At 38.1% G+C, this 13,451-nt stretch overlaps 2 protein-coding genes across 4 annotated transcripts; one reads left to right on the plus strand and one right to left on the minus strand.

Annotated features, from left to right (window-relative positions):
* Positions 1–1,356: 1,356 nt before the first annotated feature.
* cd40 (CD40 molecule, TNF receptor superfamily member 5) lies at positions 1,357–6,887 on the plus strand. Of its 3 annotated transcripts, none has more exons than XM_027008324.3 (9): positions 1,357–1,496; positions 1,976–2,060; positions 2,559–2,681; positions 2,874–3,020; positions 3,314–3,404; positions 3,728–3,786; positions 4,915–5,007; positions 5,300–5,331; positions 5,411–6,887. In XM_027008324.3, the coding sequence occupies exons 1-9, from the start codon at positions 1,470–1,472 to the stop codon at positions 5,639–5,641; spliced, it is 888 nt and encodes a 295-aa protein (XP_026864125.2). In that variant the 5' UTR covers positions 1,357–1,469; the 3' UTR covers positions 5,642–6,887. The 3 variants fall into 3 exon arrangements, with proteins under 3 accessions (XP_026864125.2, XP_026864126.2, XP_081560929.1); XM_027008325.3 differs by having other exon boundaries at positions 5,417–6,887; XM_081704803.1 differs by having other exon boundaries at positions 1,426–1,563.
* Positions 6,888–8,089: 1,202 nt separating this feature from the next.
* On the minus strand, positions 8,090–9,566 carry irx7 (iroquois homeobox 7). The gene is made up of 2 exons (XM_027008312.3): positions 9,355–9,566; positions 8,090–9,086 (listed from the first exon to the last, which is right to left on the minus strand). The coding sequence occupies exons 1-2, from the start codon at positions 9,559–9,561 to the stop codon at positions 8,295–8,297; spliced, it is 999 nt and encodes a 332-aa protein (XP_026864113.2). The 5' UTR covers positions 9,562–9,566; the 3' UTR covers positions 8,090–8,294.
* Positions 9,567–13,451: the final 3,885 nt, after the last annotated feature.

A 13,451-nucleotide genomic window follows, 5' to 3' on the forward strand; every position in this document is an offset into this window, starting at 1 on the left:
GTGGATCGTATTGCATTAAGAGTTCTCTAAAGTACTCGGGGGCCAGACCATTCAGTAAAATTTCATATTGGTTATAAAATACTTCTTATGACCTACAAAGCATATTGGTTATAAAATACTTCTTATGACCTACAAAGCTTTGTAGGTCATAAGAAGTATTTTATAACCAATATGAAATTTTACTGGGAGCCAAAGTAAAGTAGCCAAGATAGGAGTGATGTGACCAAATGTTCTAGTTCTAGTAAGAACTCTGGCTGCTGCAATTTGAACTAGCTGGAGCTTGTTTAGGCACAACATATACATGCTTCTCTACTCCCTACCTCCCTCTCAACCTTTTTAATTCTACCCTGCTAACCTCACTAAAGTGACCTGAAGTAGTTGACATTACATAAATAAATAAATGGATAAATAAGTAGTAGATCATTAAGGTGTAGAAAATAAATAAACAAATAAAATAAAACCAAACCCAAAAAACAAAATAAATGAACAAAAAACAAACAAAGATTCAGCATTTGCTTTGGAATGGAATGAAATGATTAAATTAGGACAGAAACGCAAATACATGTGGATACACACATACATATACACGCACATATAAATACCCATATGTGCATGTGGTGAAATACTTTGAAGCAGAAAGCAGACTACCACCACTCAACAAGGACTAAAAACAACACATGTATTTCCTTTTGGAAGTGAAACAGATACTTTCTGATGAAATCAATTACAGTAAATGCCTAATGGCATTTTTTACATCTTTGTTCGAACTATTTCATCATGGTGAGTTAGGTATTTCTGTATACTGTTAATTAGTTTATTATTTGATGGATTGAATAACTTATTGATTATTGAATGCTATAAAAAGAAAATGTAAAAAAAGGACTGAGCCTGAATGTAACAGATTGGGCTTAAAAAAGCACTCAGCTATGCCCCCAAAACTATTGATGCATACAGCCTGTTTCGAATTCCTCATCAGACCAGGGGATTCCCTACCACTTCTCGAAACGTCACACATTCCTTCATCAGAACACTGACAAATACATGAGATTTGATTGTTACCAGACCTAAAACACCTTCTCCTAAAAAGGGCACACCACTTCTGCATTATAACATCTGCGTGTCAAAGTTTATAAAACATTGTTTGTTTGTCTTGCGTTGATTAGCCTATTTGACCTGGGTTTTCACCTTGTTACACAGACCAAACTTCGCTATGTTAAGTGAATTCTTCCAGTATTCTCTACAGAACAGGATTGCTTGGAATATGGAGGGTTTAGGGGAAATAGTCACGTTGTCCAACGATCAGCCGAAAGGGAACAGGAAATCCCCCTCCGATGATGCAGGGGGGGGGGGGGATAGGGGCGTGTCATTCGTGCTTTATCTCCGTCTGCTTGAAGTATAATATTCCAGAAACGTTCTGCGTTTTAAAGTGTACACATACATTTCGTAGATTACGTTTTAAAAGAACAGAAATGCGCGAAGGATTCTTAATTCTTTTGGTAAGTAAAATGATTTGGTCTTGATGCGCATAGGATTTGGCAGAGGTGGCTATGCTAGTTAGACGGCGTAAGTAAACATTTAATAGTTTGTTGCTGCAATTTACGTTGCTGATATTCCCCTCTTTTGCTGTTGGTCCCGCGTTAGGATAGCTTCATTTCCAATTAACAAAACATTGCTTACATTATGTTAAAATCAGCGTTAAGATGTCTTCTTTCAGTTTCGATTTCAAGTCATTGTTATTTGACTTAGGAGCTCACAAATAGTGAGCAGTAACATATATTATTGCTAAAACTTTAAGGGTTTAGTTTCTTGTTTAAGTGTCGCTTGAAGTGGCATGTGCATTTTAGCTGAGAATTTTGGGGACTTTCCGTGATTGACAGGCGAGCTGTCACGTCGGGCTGTTGTCATATTGGAAATGAAAAGCTCGTGTTTACCATTGTTGTTGGTACCAGTACCTGTGTATTCATTGTCTTTACAGCTTTTACCTGTTATAGTTCACTCCTGTGACCTCAAGACACATTATGCAAAGGATAACAACCAGTGCTGCAAGATGTGTCAGCCAGGTACAATTTTACATTAATTGCATTCAGCCGACACTTTTATCCATAGCAACTTACAATTACGACTAGAGTACAGCTTGAGCAATTGAGGGTTAAGGGTCTTGCTCAGGGGCCCAACAGTGCCAGCAGTTTACTAGTGGTGGGGCTTGAACCAGCAGCCTCCAGATTATTAGTCGAGTACCATAACCACTGAGCTACCACTGGCCCACTGTAGATAAAGTTCATTGCTCGACTTTTTGAAAACGCAAACTCATTGTTTATTACAATGTTCTCATATGATATTATATGAATAAAGAATGTGATATTTTGTTCTGCATCATTTTAAAACAGTGAAATGTGGGCCTTCTTTGGGGGGGAGGGGGGATTAGGGATTTTCCTGGGACACTCTCCAACTGAGTGATTATGGTTAATCTTATTGTGTGAAGTTTTAGTGCAGGCAGGACATTCCCAACTACTACTATATTTGTATTAAAAAGACTTTTTATTATGACTATCGTACAGGAACAAGGATGCACCAAGATATGAATTGCCAGGATCCCATATGTCTAAACTGTGAAGATGGAGAATATCAAGATGTTTACAACAAGGACACAAAATGCAAAGAGCAGCCTATGTGTGACCCTAGTGAGTTTCTGTTCAGGAATATATTCACCTAGAATTAACAACACAATTGCAAAATGTAAGGATTTGTTTACTAGTATGGCTAGTTTAGCAAAGTAGTTTAACTTACTTTGCTCACACTCCAGTGGCACCGTGCTAAATGGAATCCACCTCTTCCCCTCCACCTACCACTCCACCCTTTTTTCTTTTGAATAGATCTAAATTTTGCGAAACAAACAAATCCAAGTAAGAAGAAGTTCATGCAGTGCCAGTGCATCCCTGACCATCACTGCTCCACTGAAAACTGTGATACGTGTGTGAGAAACACAGTGTGTCAAGCAGGGGAGAGCATCAAGAAAATGGGTAAAGCACATCCTTACCGGTTACATCATAGTAATCATACATCATCACAAATCACATAGTAAACCCTGATCGCATGTTTCATATTCTGTGTTCATTTGTGATTATGTGTTTTGGGCTTTATTGCCTGTCATCGGGGGTTGCGTAATTTCAAACAGTGAAATAGCAATTTAGCCTATTTCAAAATCAAAATATTATTCTTTTCCAGTCATCAGACATTGTAGACAGAAACACAAAGGAGTGCAGCCCAGTTTAACACCGGCACTGGGTAGCGACTGATACGATTAATCTTACAGGCAACCAGACCTCAGACACTGAGTGCGAAAAATGTCCTGATGGCACATTTTCCAACACGCATTCAGCCAGAACCTGTCAACCATGGACAGAGTGAGTAGGCAGAAAATTTATTTAGTCAAAATTGGATGTGTAGTGACCACCACCAAAGATCAATCTGAAGCTTACAAAGATAATCTAATGAAGCTTATTACAGTGTTTTTAGTGAAAATATACACCTACTATAAGCAGATTTACTAATGGTTACACAGTGTTTTAGCATTTACTAATGCCAAAGGTTGTTTGACTTAAAATATTTTTTTACTTAAAATATTAGATTTAAGCACTGGTGTATGGAATTTTGATGTGGTCACCTCATCAACGGACTTTCGAATGTAATTGCACTGTGTTCCTCCGTGGTGTTTCCCATTATGTAGATGTGTGTCAGGATTCAGAGAAAGTGTTCAGGGATCTTCCACATATGACAGATCCTGTGGTAAGTACAGAACTGCTCCCAGTGCATCCTAGGAACTTTATGTGAATTTGTTTGCCATATAGGAGACTTACGTACATAAGTCCCCATTGTCATGAGTACATTAGTGCAGAGGACAGGAAGTGAAACCCGAGAAGCACATGTAAGAAACAGACACCACCCTCTTCTAGTATCATTTCCCTCATGCTGAGGCACTACACAAAAACTGAACTATCTCTTGTGGTTGGTTGAATTGTTTGGTGTAAATGGGCCATCAGCACCTTAGCCCATTCTAAAAAGCTAAAATTAGGGATGAAGTGTCTGTCACTGTTTCCATCAAAAGGAACCTTGTACTTGACTGAACATGCACCAGATTAGTAAAGTGCTTTGATGTTAAAGGAATACTCTAATGCTAAATCTCAATAAACATAGCTGTTTTTTAGGGCCAGCGAGTGTTGTGGGTTGTGATCCTTTTCTGCATGTCAACACCTTATATTCTCTGTTACTCGCTTCAAGCATTCAGTCTCCATCTTAGCCATCTCTTCATTGGTATAAGAGCAAAGTACTTTTAAACCAGTCCCAGACTAACCCAAAGGATGTAATATAACTCTTTTTACATTTACATTTACGGCATTTAGCAGACGCTCTTATCCAGAGCGCCTTCCAAAAGTGCTTTGTCATTTACTCATAGAATATATCCAAGTACAGTATAGTAAATTAGAATTAAACATATCAATGAACTAGAATACTGTAGAATACAGGGATGAATGCTGATACCTAGAAGTGCAAAATACATAAGGTCTATCTTAAACAATGATAAGTGCTATAAACAATAAGTGCTAGAGTTTGTTAAAAAACATAAACAGTGCCCTACAATAAGTGCTAAATTAGTCGGTCAATAAGGGAGCAGTGTCAGTTGTCCTTTAAATATTCTGCAAATAGATGGGTTTTTATGCATACAGTTGTAAACCAACTATTTTTTAACCAAACATTATGCCCTGTGAAAGGCTGCAAAAAATCATGTTTATGCTGTCTGTAAAACCAAGCATTTCACAGTATAGAGCAGTATAGAGCTGAAATATTCCTTCAAATATTTTTGGTCAGCTAAACTCACGGTGAAATCTTGACACATTTCTTTTTCTCCTCTTGCAGAGGCTACAACTAATGTAAAAGCTATAGTGTGTAGCGTGGTTGCTGGGCTCTTCCTGGTTGTATTAGGAACGTTACTCTATTGTTACAGAAGAGGTACTGTGCATACAGCATCCAGCATATACTTTATTTATTAAAGACTGCAAAAATTTGTAACTTTTGTTAGAATGTTGTACACCATGCCTTGTTGCCCACAGAACATGTATTATAATAAAATAATTTTATGTGTATATATATATATATATTTAGATATATATATAGAGATAGATAGATAGATAGATAGATAGATAGATAGATAGATAGATATACACACACATACATACATACACAAGAGCTTTGATGAGCTGTGATGTATAACTTCAAATCCATATTTAATCTTAACTTTTAGGTAAAAGGGGAGCCATGGATCTGGAAAAAAAGGTAGTCTTCTTAATCCTCATATAGTATACATTGCAGGGATTTTTAATTTGACTCATTTTAATACATCCTTTGTTCCTAGTTACAGGAGCAATGTGGGATTTTCTGCAAAACCCTCAGAAACAATCAACCTTTCAACGATGTACCTTTAGAAGACGAAATGAACCAGATGCAGGGCAACGAGCCGGAAGAAGACACTGAAGACCAGTTAAAGCATGGGGTCTCTGCAAATGGCATGCCTGTCAGACAAGACAACAGCAAGGCATCTCTGATTTCTCAGCCCGAAACTGCATCTCCATCGGAAAGCATCTAGGGAATGTCTGTGAGACATGCATGTAGTCTTGTGTTCCAGGAGCCAGTCAAAAACACATTTGGGCTTATCACTTTTATCAGCATTGGTCCCCGTTGGGAGGAAAAGGAGCAGTTTGTGCATGCATTTAGGAATAAGGTGCTGCCCCTGTAGCACAGCTTAAACATGTAAACATACATCTTGGCACAGTCAGTTGGGTTAAAGTATTCATCGACTTGCAATACTGAGACAGTCAGCAATAGTTTCAGTGTGCATGTCATGATTCTGAATGTTACTTTAGCTCTAAGCGTGATGTAGTGTGTATCTTTAATTGTTTCCACCAGATGTTCTCAATCCAGTTCCTGGGAATCCCAGCAAGACCAGGATTTTTTTGCCAACTCCTAGCACACCTTAGCCAGAGAGAGTTCTAGCACACCTTAGCCAGAGAGAGTTCTAGCACACCTTAGCCAGAGAGAGTTCTCTCATGTGTATGAAGAGCTAAAGCTGCAGAAAAAACCTGAACTGGCAAGGAGTCATCAAAGACTGGACTGGGAACCTAAGGTCTATGTTGTATACTGGTGTTTTAAAGTTTGAAAGAATTGAGAACAATTTTGATCTGTGTTTGCACTACTCTGTGATGCACAAAGCGGTCCTGTGTTATATTTTTTGTGTATATTGTTGTAATTTACATTATTTGTGTTATCAGAATTGTGCTTGTGTTATCAGAATTTTTTTTGGTTTTTTGCTGAGTAAATATCTTTAATTGCTTTATAGTTCTGATATTGGCAAAAAAAAAAAATTAACTTACAAAAATAAAGAATTATATAATCTCTCATCTCAGGTGAATATTCATAACTGCATTTACATGGATCCATTATAGTAGTCCGAGATGAATCACGCTGGTGTCTTTACGAGCAGTTTCCTGTTTTCTGTCTGATGTGTATTATCCCATGACACTGATGCAGCTGACACCTTTAATAGTGTGAAACTTCATGATTTGAACTGTTAAATGTATATTGGCGTGGGCTGAGGAGTCGTCCACAAGAGGGCGCTGTTGCTAGCCAAAACCTGACATTCCTGTACCTGTCTAAACGTAAATTTAGGTTGTCTTCTTGGAGTGGAATTTAATTACCGAACTCATCTGTGGAAACATTTTGAACTAATTCCTTTTTTACTAACACTAGTTTGAATTTGTTCATTCAACGAAGACATTTTAATGTTTGTCTTGAATATAAAATTTCACACTTAATAAAATCGATTGTATTAATTATATTGAAAGATTGTGTTAATTATAAAATGAAACAAATGTTTTTTTAAAGCATCGGCTTTCCAAATTATCAGAATAGCCATGTCAAGAAATGGTTACAGCAAAGTGAGTAAAGTGTATGAGCATATGTTGGGATTAGCAGATCCTGGAATGACACTTGTGCCAGATTGTGCCCCAAAATCTCCCACCATTGTGTGACACCTCCATGTGGCCCACAAAAGGTGCAGCCCTCTGCCAGTCGTGTTTAGACTAGGATTACACCTCATTTGGGCCACCTGTAAGAGACAGGATCCGGAGCGGATTACTCGCCCCCATGTGTTTGGAAGGGATGATTGCTGAGGGGGTATGTGCATTTCAGGCAGGCAGTTTTTTAGCACCCAGGAGTTTTTTCATTATCCTTGGATTAACAGGCCACTGGCCTTTGAATTTACATGAAGACCTGAATAACTAGCATGGAACCGTATCCTTTCAACCCCTTGGCTGTCTCCCATTAAAACAGAATTCTGGCGATTTAATCCGGTTGGTATGTGTGCAAAAATATATGCAAATATATGCAGAATGATAAATGGATACAAAAATCGGAAAAGCAATCACAAAATATTACACAATTTAAAATTTTGCAGCATCTTCCCTTTGATCGGCTATGGCTATAATCCACGGGGGTTCATACATGAGGTTTAGGACCTATCTTAATTAATAAAATAGATTTGGGGAAGAGGCCGATGGTGTTAATGGTCTGTCAAATCGTTAATGGCGCAATGGATATCGCCAAGATAAAATCTTAATTATCACCCTGCAAGACGAAAGAGTTTGTGTTCTTAATCCGTGCTGGTTTGAAATGTTTTAACAGATCAGTGCTAGATATGCAAATCCCTTAATGGTAGTGCCTGCCTAGGTAACATGAAAGCTAAATCCTCCTTCAGAGCGGGGAACTTTAAAGACTGCTTGCGCAATGTATGATAAACTTTTTAAATGTCTTCTTAAGAATATTTACTATTACAACGTCCTCCAGAAAACTACTATATTGTTATAATAATCTAGATCATGAAAGTTCCAAAATATTACATTGTACGAAAATTATTTATCAAAACTTATTTATCCTATTGCTAATAGTTATATATCCACGGTTTTCATACGATTTCAGATTATGACATTCAACATAACGAGTATTTTCAATTCAAGTGTTTTTATTTTAGCAAAAATAACATACGCATGTAAATGAATTTATAATTTACATTGTGTACAACAAAATAAAATTTATAATTGAACTATTTACACAAATCTCACACTCCTTTAGTTTTATACCAGTTACTGGATTTGAACTGTAAACGTCATGACCAAAGAGTTCTTGTTAATTCGCGAGAATTAGGATTCAAAGTGCAAAATAACAAAAGTCTTGTATGTGTTGGATTAACTGTTTAACTGACTTTGTTTAAGAAAGTCATGTGCACAGTAGCCTCCAGCAAAATAGCTGTTCTTTGATGGCCAACTTTCCCACCATTTTCTATGGGCTGGGTCAAGGTTTGGATATATTTTAACATCGTTGGGCTTCCTCACTGTGTCTGAAGTTGCAGTTTCCGCCAGAGACCAGATTTTAGGCCTGTGAACATTAGGACTTTCCTTACACAGTTTATTCGACGATTCACACACTGTCTCCTTCTTTCCTGACTTAACGGTCCCAGTGCTGATGGTGTCATTTTCCGTTGGCGCATCAAGACCTTTTGCTAAACGCTCTTCCCCCGAGCATGTGCTCTCGTTTTCCACTTTCTCGCTTAAATCGGCCTCCACGTCAACAGTCTGGGGATCGATTTCGTCCTCGTCGGAACACTGATCTTTCTGCGAGGATCCCTCTTCTTCACTCTCGCCCTCCTCTTCCTCGTCACTCTTCCCTTTAGATGCCCAACTCACTCTGTTTTCCTTCTTCAGACGACGCCGAGCGTTGGCAAACCATGTAGACACCTGGGTCAGGCTCATTTTGGTAACAATGGCCAGCATGATTTTCTCTCCTTTAGTAGGATATGGATTTTTCAGGTGTTCGCTGAGCCAAGCCTTAAGTGCACTGGTGCTCTCCCTGGTTGCTACCTTAGTTACTCGGCTGGGGTCGTCCGCGGATACGGGGCGATATGGAGAATAGTATGGGACATTTCGGTTGAAGAGAGATTGGTGGTATGGTGTCGCAGCCTTTAGATCGTATGAATTGCCCTAAAATATATATTTTTTAAAAATTTGAAAGTCAGTTCAAAATAGTGATGAAGCATTCGTAATTCGTAATTAAGCATTCGTAAATGTTAAAGGCTTAAACGTAGTTTACTTTCTAATTTTAATATCGTGCGTAATTGCGCAGCATGACTTTAGTTAACATAACATAGTATAGTATAGGTTAGTATAAGTATAGTATAGGTTTTTAGAATTATTATTGGAAAAAACAAATTTAAAATATGCGCAATATGCAATATCGGAGACTACTTACGATATGAGCCATGTGTCCAGGATGTGGGAACGGGATGAAACTGTATCCCGGTATTCCTGAAAAGGGTAGGGGCATCCCAGCCATGGTAGCAAGGTGCGGAGGTGGCTGTGGCCCTCCAGGGGGATATCCTAATATCTGATATCCAGCAGGCATATTGAGCTTTCTGTCAATGAAGAAGTTACCAAATCCCGTTTGAGATGCAGGCATCCCTACTCCCTGAGCGATAGTCTGAATGACAACTTAGCGAGTTCACGGACCGTCTTTATAGGCAGCGCGATAACAGTGGGCGGCTCCGAAGGTCGTGACTGACAGTCGTACTCAAAGGCCCTGGCTTTCACTCGTGCTAAATCCCTTCAAAGAAGAACTCCGCTGTTCCTTTTAACGGCTTCTAAAAGCCATTAAACACATGATACTTATCTCAGTCCGATCTGCATTGTAGTCGGGAAAATAGTGCCTCATTTGAAATGCACAATATTTCTACATAAGACTATCTTAAATTATACCTTTTAAAGCGATCACCAAATCACGTCAAATATAAAGCATTGACTTATTCTTTAAATATTCCAGACGAAAACGTAACCCTCGTAACGTAATCATTATATGGTTATAATTACACCATACCGTTTTTTCATAAATAAACAATTCATAATCCAACTTCCAATTTGAGCTTTACAAAAAAAACCAAACAAACAAAAAAGTGTTTTTCCCTGCTGGAATTCTACAGACAAGAAAGGAAAATTAAAAGCTTGTGGTACTAACAGCTTAGAATAAACTTTTTTTCGACCATGCTGAAATTGTTTAATCTTTCTCTCTGAACATGATTGAGAGACAGCATTGCAAGCGATTATCAGAATTTGATTAACAACAACATGCAATGTCGTGTCTGACACCTTTGAAAAAGTAAGTGGTCGTGGAAATCAGGTAGTCGTGAATCTAATTACTTGGCAGTAGGCTATACCTCCTAACGTGTTCAAGAGTTTAAAAATATTTAGCATATTTAAAAGCTGGATAAAGTGGCTTTATCCAAACTTCGCCTTGAAAAAATGACAAGGATATTTTTGTAGTATAGCCTATGCATAGAATTTGCTTTTACAAAAGGAATTTATATTTTGTGACTGAATTTCCATTTAATATTTTTACTCATTGTAATTAAAATGATTTTGCTTATATCACTGCAGTACATATGAAACACAACTGCCAATGTAAGCTACTGAAGTATACAAACTTTACCATCCTTCTTTATGCCAATTCAGGTAGTTTATTATAAAGAGACATATTATTTGGTAGGGAGGCGGGTGCTTAAGAAAAATCTCTATTTCAATATCGTAGATTGTCGAATTATTTTAATATCGTTTCACTGGGTACAATTGAGTTGAAAAGAAATATATTGCTTTATTGCGATCGAATAACTGGAATGTTTATTAATTAGAGGGTAGTGTGGTTTTGGCCATAGTTTACCTTTTCAATTGCACTAATTAAATACGTATAACCGAAACAGGTGTTGACTAATGTATATGATAATTACACCATAACAAATGCTAATGTGAGGAGGTCGCTGAATTGTTAAAGATACGCAGATAAGATTAGAATTCTCAAACATACATACGAATACCTTTGCTTCACTCCCCTGGGGCGAAAAGCATACCAAACAACCTAAATAATCGTGTTACATTTCAAATGGACATTTGACTGGGAAACTGACTTTGAAACCTCGATTCTAAACCGATAAACTGTGAAAGGTTTGCCACTAAAGTAATATTTTTATGCATGACTTCATTACATAACAAAAACACATTGCTTATTGCAAAGTGTTCCCCCTCAAAAAACAAAATACCACAATCTAAATTATGCTTATTAAAACTGTTTCTAAAGCATTCAATGCATTTAAGTTAAAGTTATGTTATTAAAACAACAGAGAGATAGCGAGAGAGAGAGAGAGAGAGAGAGAGAGAGAGAGAGAGAGAGAGAGAGAGAGAGAGAGAGAGAGAAAGAAGCGTGGAGAAGTTAAGGAGGATGGATGTTTAGTAGGATTCTGGCCCCTTGGGCTAAGAGCAAATTTACTCAGCTTGTCCAAAGGCTATAGTGAAGAGCAAAGATCAGGACTTATGCTTACATGTCTGGAGACAAACAGCTCCGGGCAATGGCCATTGTGTCTTTCACACAATCTGTACTCTTTCCTTCCTCCTGTCTCTGATTGCACACAATGCAGGTGTTACACATGCTCTGACAGGTCGGGTTAACGCCGTTTGCCCATAGGATGTCATTCGTTTGCAAAAAGGGGCTAGAAAAGACCTGAAGCATTCCACAGCTGCTTGTATTCCAGATGCAATGGATGAAGAGATGAAGAGCTGCATATGCAGTCTGCGTCCTTAGAGAACATTCTCCCATTTGTTTTCAAATTGTTAATTTTTACCAAAAATGTGCTAATTAAATCTAGTTGAGTCATACTTTAGGCGACCCTCTGTTTTATGAGGTTGTGTTTTCTGCACAAGAAAGAAAGGTCAGGTCTTCAAGGACACTGAGCAAAATTCAGATCCAACCTTTCATGTATGGCAAAATAATTAAATGGCTTTGTGTGTGATCTACTTGAAACAGTTATATGTAGTTATTTTCAAATCAGACTACTTACAGTAGACTGAGCTTCCAAATTAAATGGAAGGGGCCAGACCACAGTATGTATGTTAAGTTGAAGAAGTCAGACCCACAGGGGCCAGGCCACAGTATGTATGTTAAGTTGAAGGAGCCAGACCACCGTATGTATGGTCTAATGGGCTGATAATGACATTGGCCAAAAGGTGTGACTTCATTTAGAGGCCCCTGCGCAGTCCTGAGCTAACAAAAGGCATTAGAATAGACTATAGCCAGGAGAGAATACGACCTGTTAACAAAAGCTTAAAAGGAATCCACAGAAAGCATTTAACACCTTCTTCATGTTAGTTTTTCTTTCTGAGTAAGTCCCCTTTTCCTTCTCAAAGGTAGGAGAGGAACAGAACTTGATAGCTGTCTTTACTGCTATGGAACAGAAAAGGAAATAATGAATCCTATGATCACAGTCTTACACTTTTATATTGGAGTTGCCAAATTCAGTTGAATTAATACAGTTATTCTTGCAGTTATTGTACTTTAGTGCAGCCTCTTCAGTTATAGCTAATAAAGGAAATTCTGCTTAAACATTTGAAAGAAGCATGAACAAGACTTCCCTGTAAAGTTTGCCAGTGCATTCTGTTGGAATTACCTCAACAACAATTATTCAAACTATTAGCCATCGCTGATCTAATGGAAAAGCTGTCAAATTTCTTTATACCACAAAATATGTAGGCCATGAATAGCCATTCCAAAATAGCATTTAATACTGAGAAATTTTAGAAACTAGTCAAACTGATGGAGCTTTACCCTCTCAGGCCTCTGGTCGAGGCACTAACAGGATTTCCTTAGGGTCTAACCCCAAATGGAGGGCTGTTAAGCATCGTGTGAATGTTATCAAGCTGTCCCACCTTTTTTTAACTCCTCTGCGTACCATTCCTCTGACCCCTGTTTTGTCATTTCTCTTATCAGTCTCATCTTCATCACTGCCTCTAACACAGCTGCTAGTGCCGGCGACGGCCAATGGGAGGACACCTTTGTTAGGGGTCTGAGCAGGCTCCACCCTGAGCAGTGTGATTGACGGGCCTTGTCATGGGGTGAGTGGCAGGTGTTGTGTTAGCCTGTGAGGCAGACCATGGATGATATGGGGCCTGATCATGTGCCAGTCAGTTTCACTAGTGGCATACTGTATGTCTCTTGTGTGGAACATATCAGTCCAACTGTCATAATGTCATAAGTCCTTGGTACTGAGTACTGCATGTTCCTGACCAGGCATGTCAGACGTAACAAACCCTCTATAGTATGCATCGTTCTACTTTCTGCACAAATTTACCGTACATGATAATATAAAAAGGTACACCAACTAAACAATAATCCTGTACATTCTAAACAATTTTTTACATTTAAACAATCCATTTTCATGTCAGCTTGACTCTAATTATTCTGTCACTACTATGTCATTTTTATATAATTTATTATTACCAAAGAAAGTATTGTTTAACAATTACTCCTGG

Source organism: Electrophorus electricus, chromosome 21, assembly GCF_041902795.1.
Source record: "Electrophorus electricus isolate QZ-2024a chromosome 21, ASM4190279v1, whole genome shotgun sequence".
Taxonomy (NCBI): Eukaryota; Metazoa; Chordata; class Actinopteri; order Gymnotiformes; family Gymnotidae; genus Electrophorus; species Electrophorus electricus.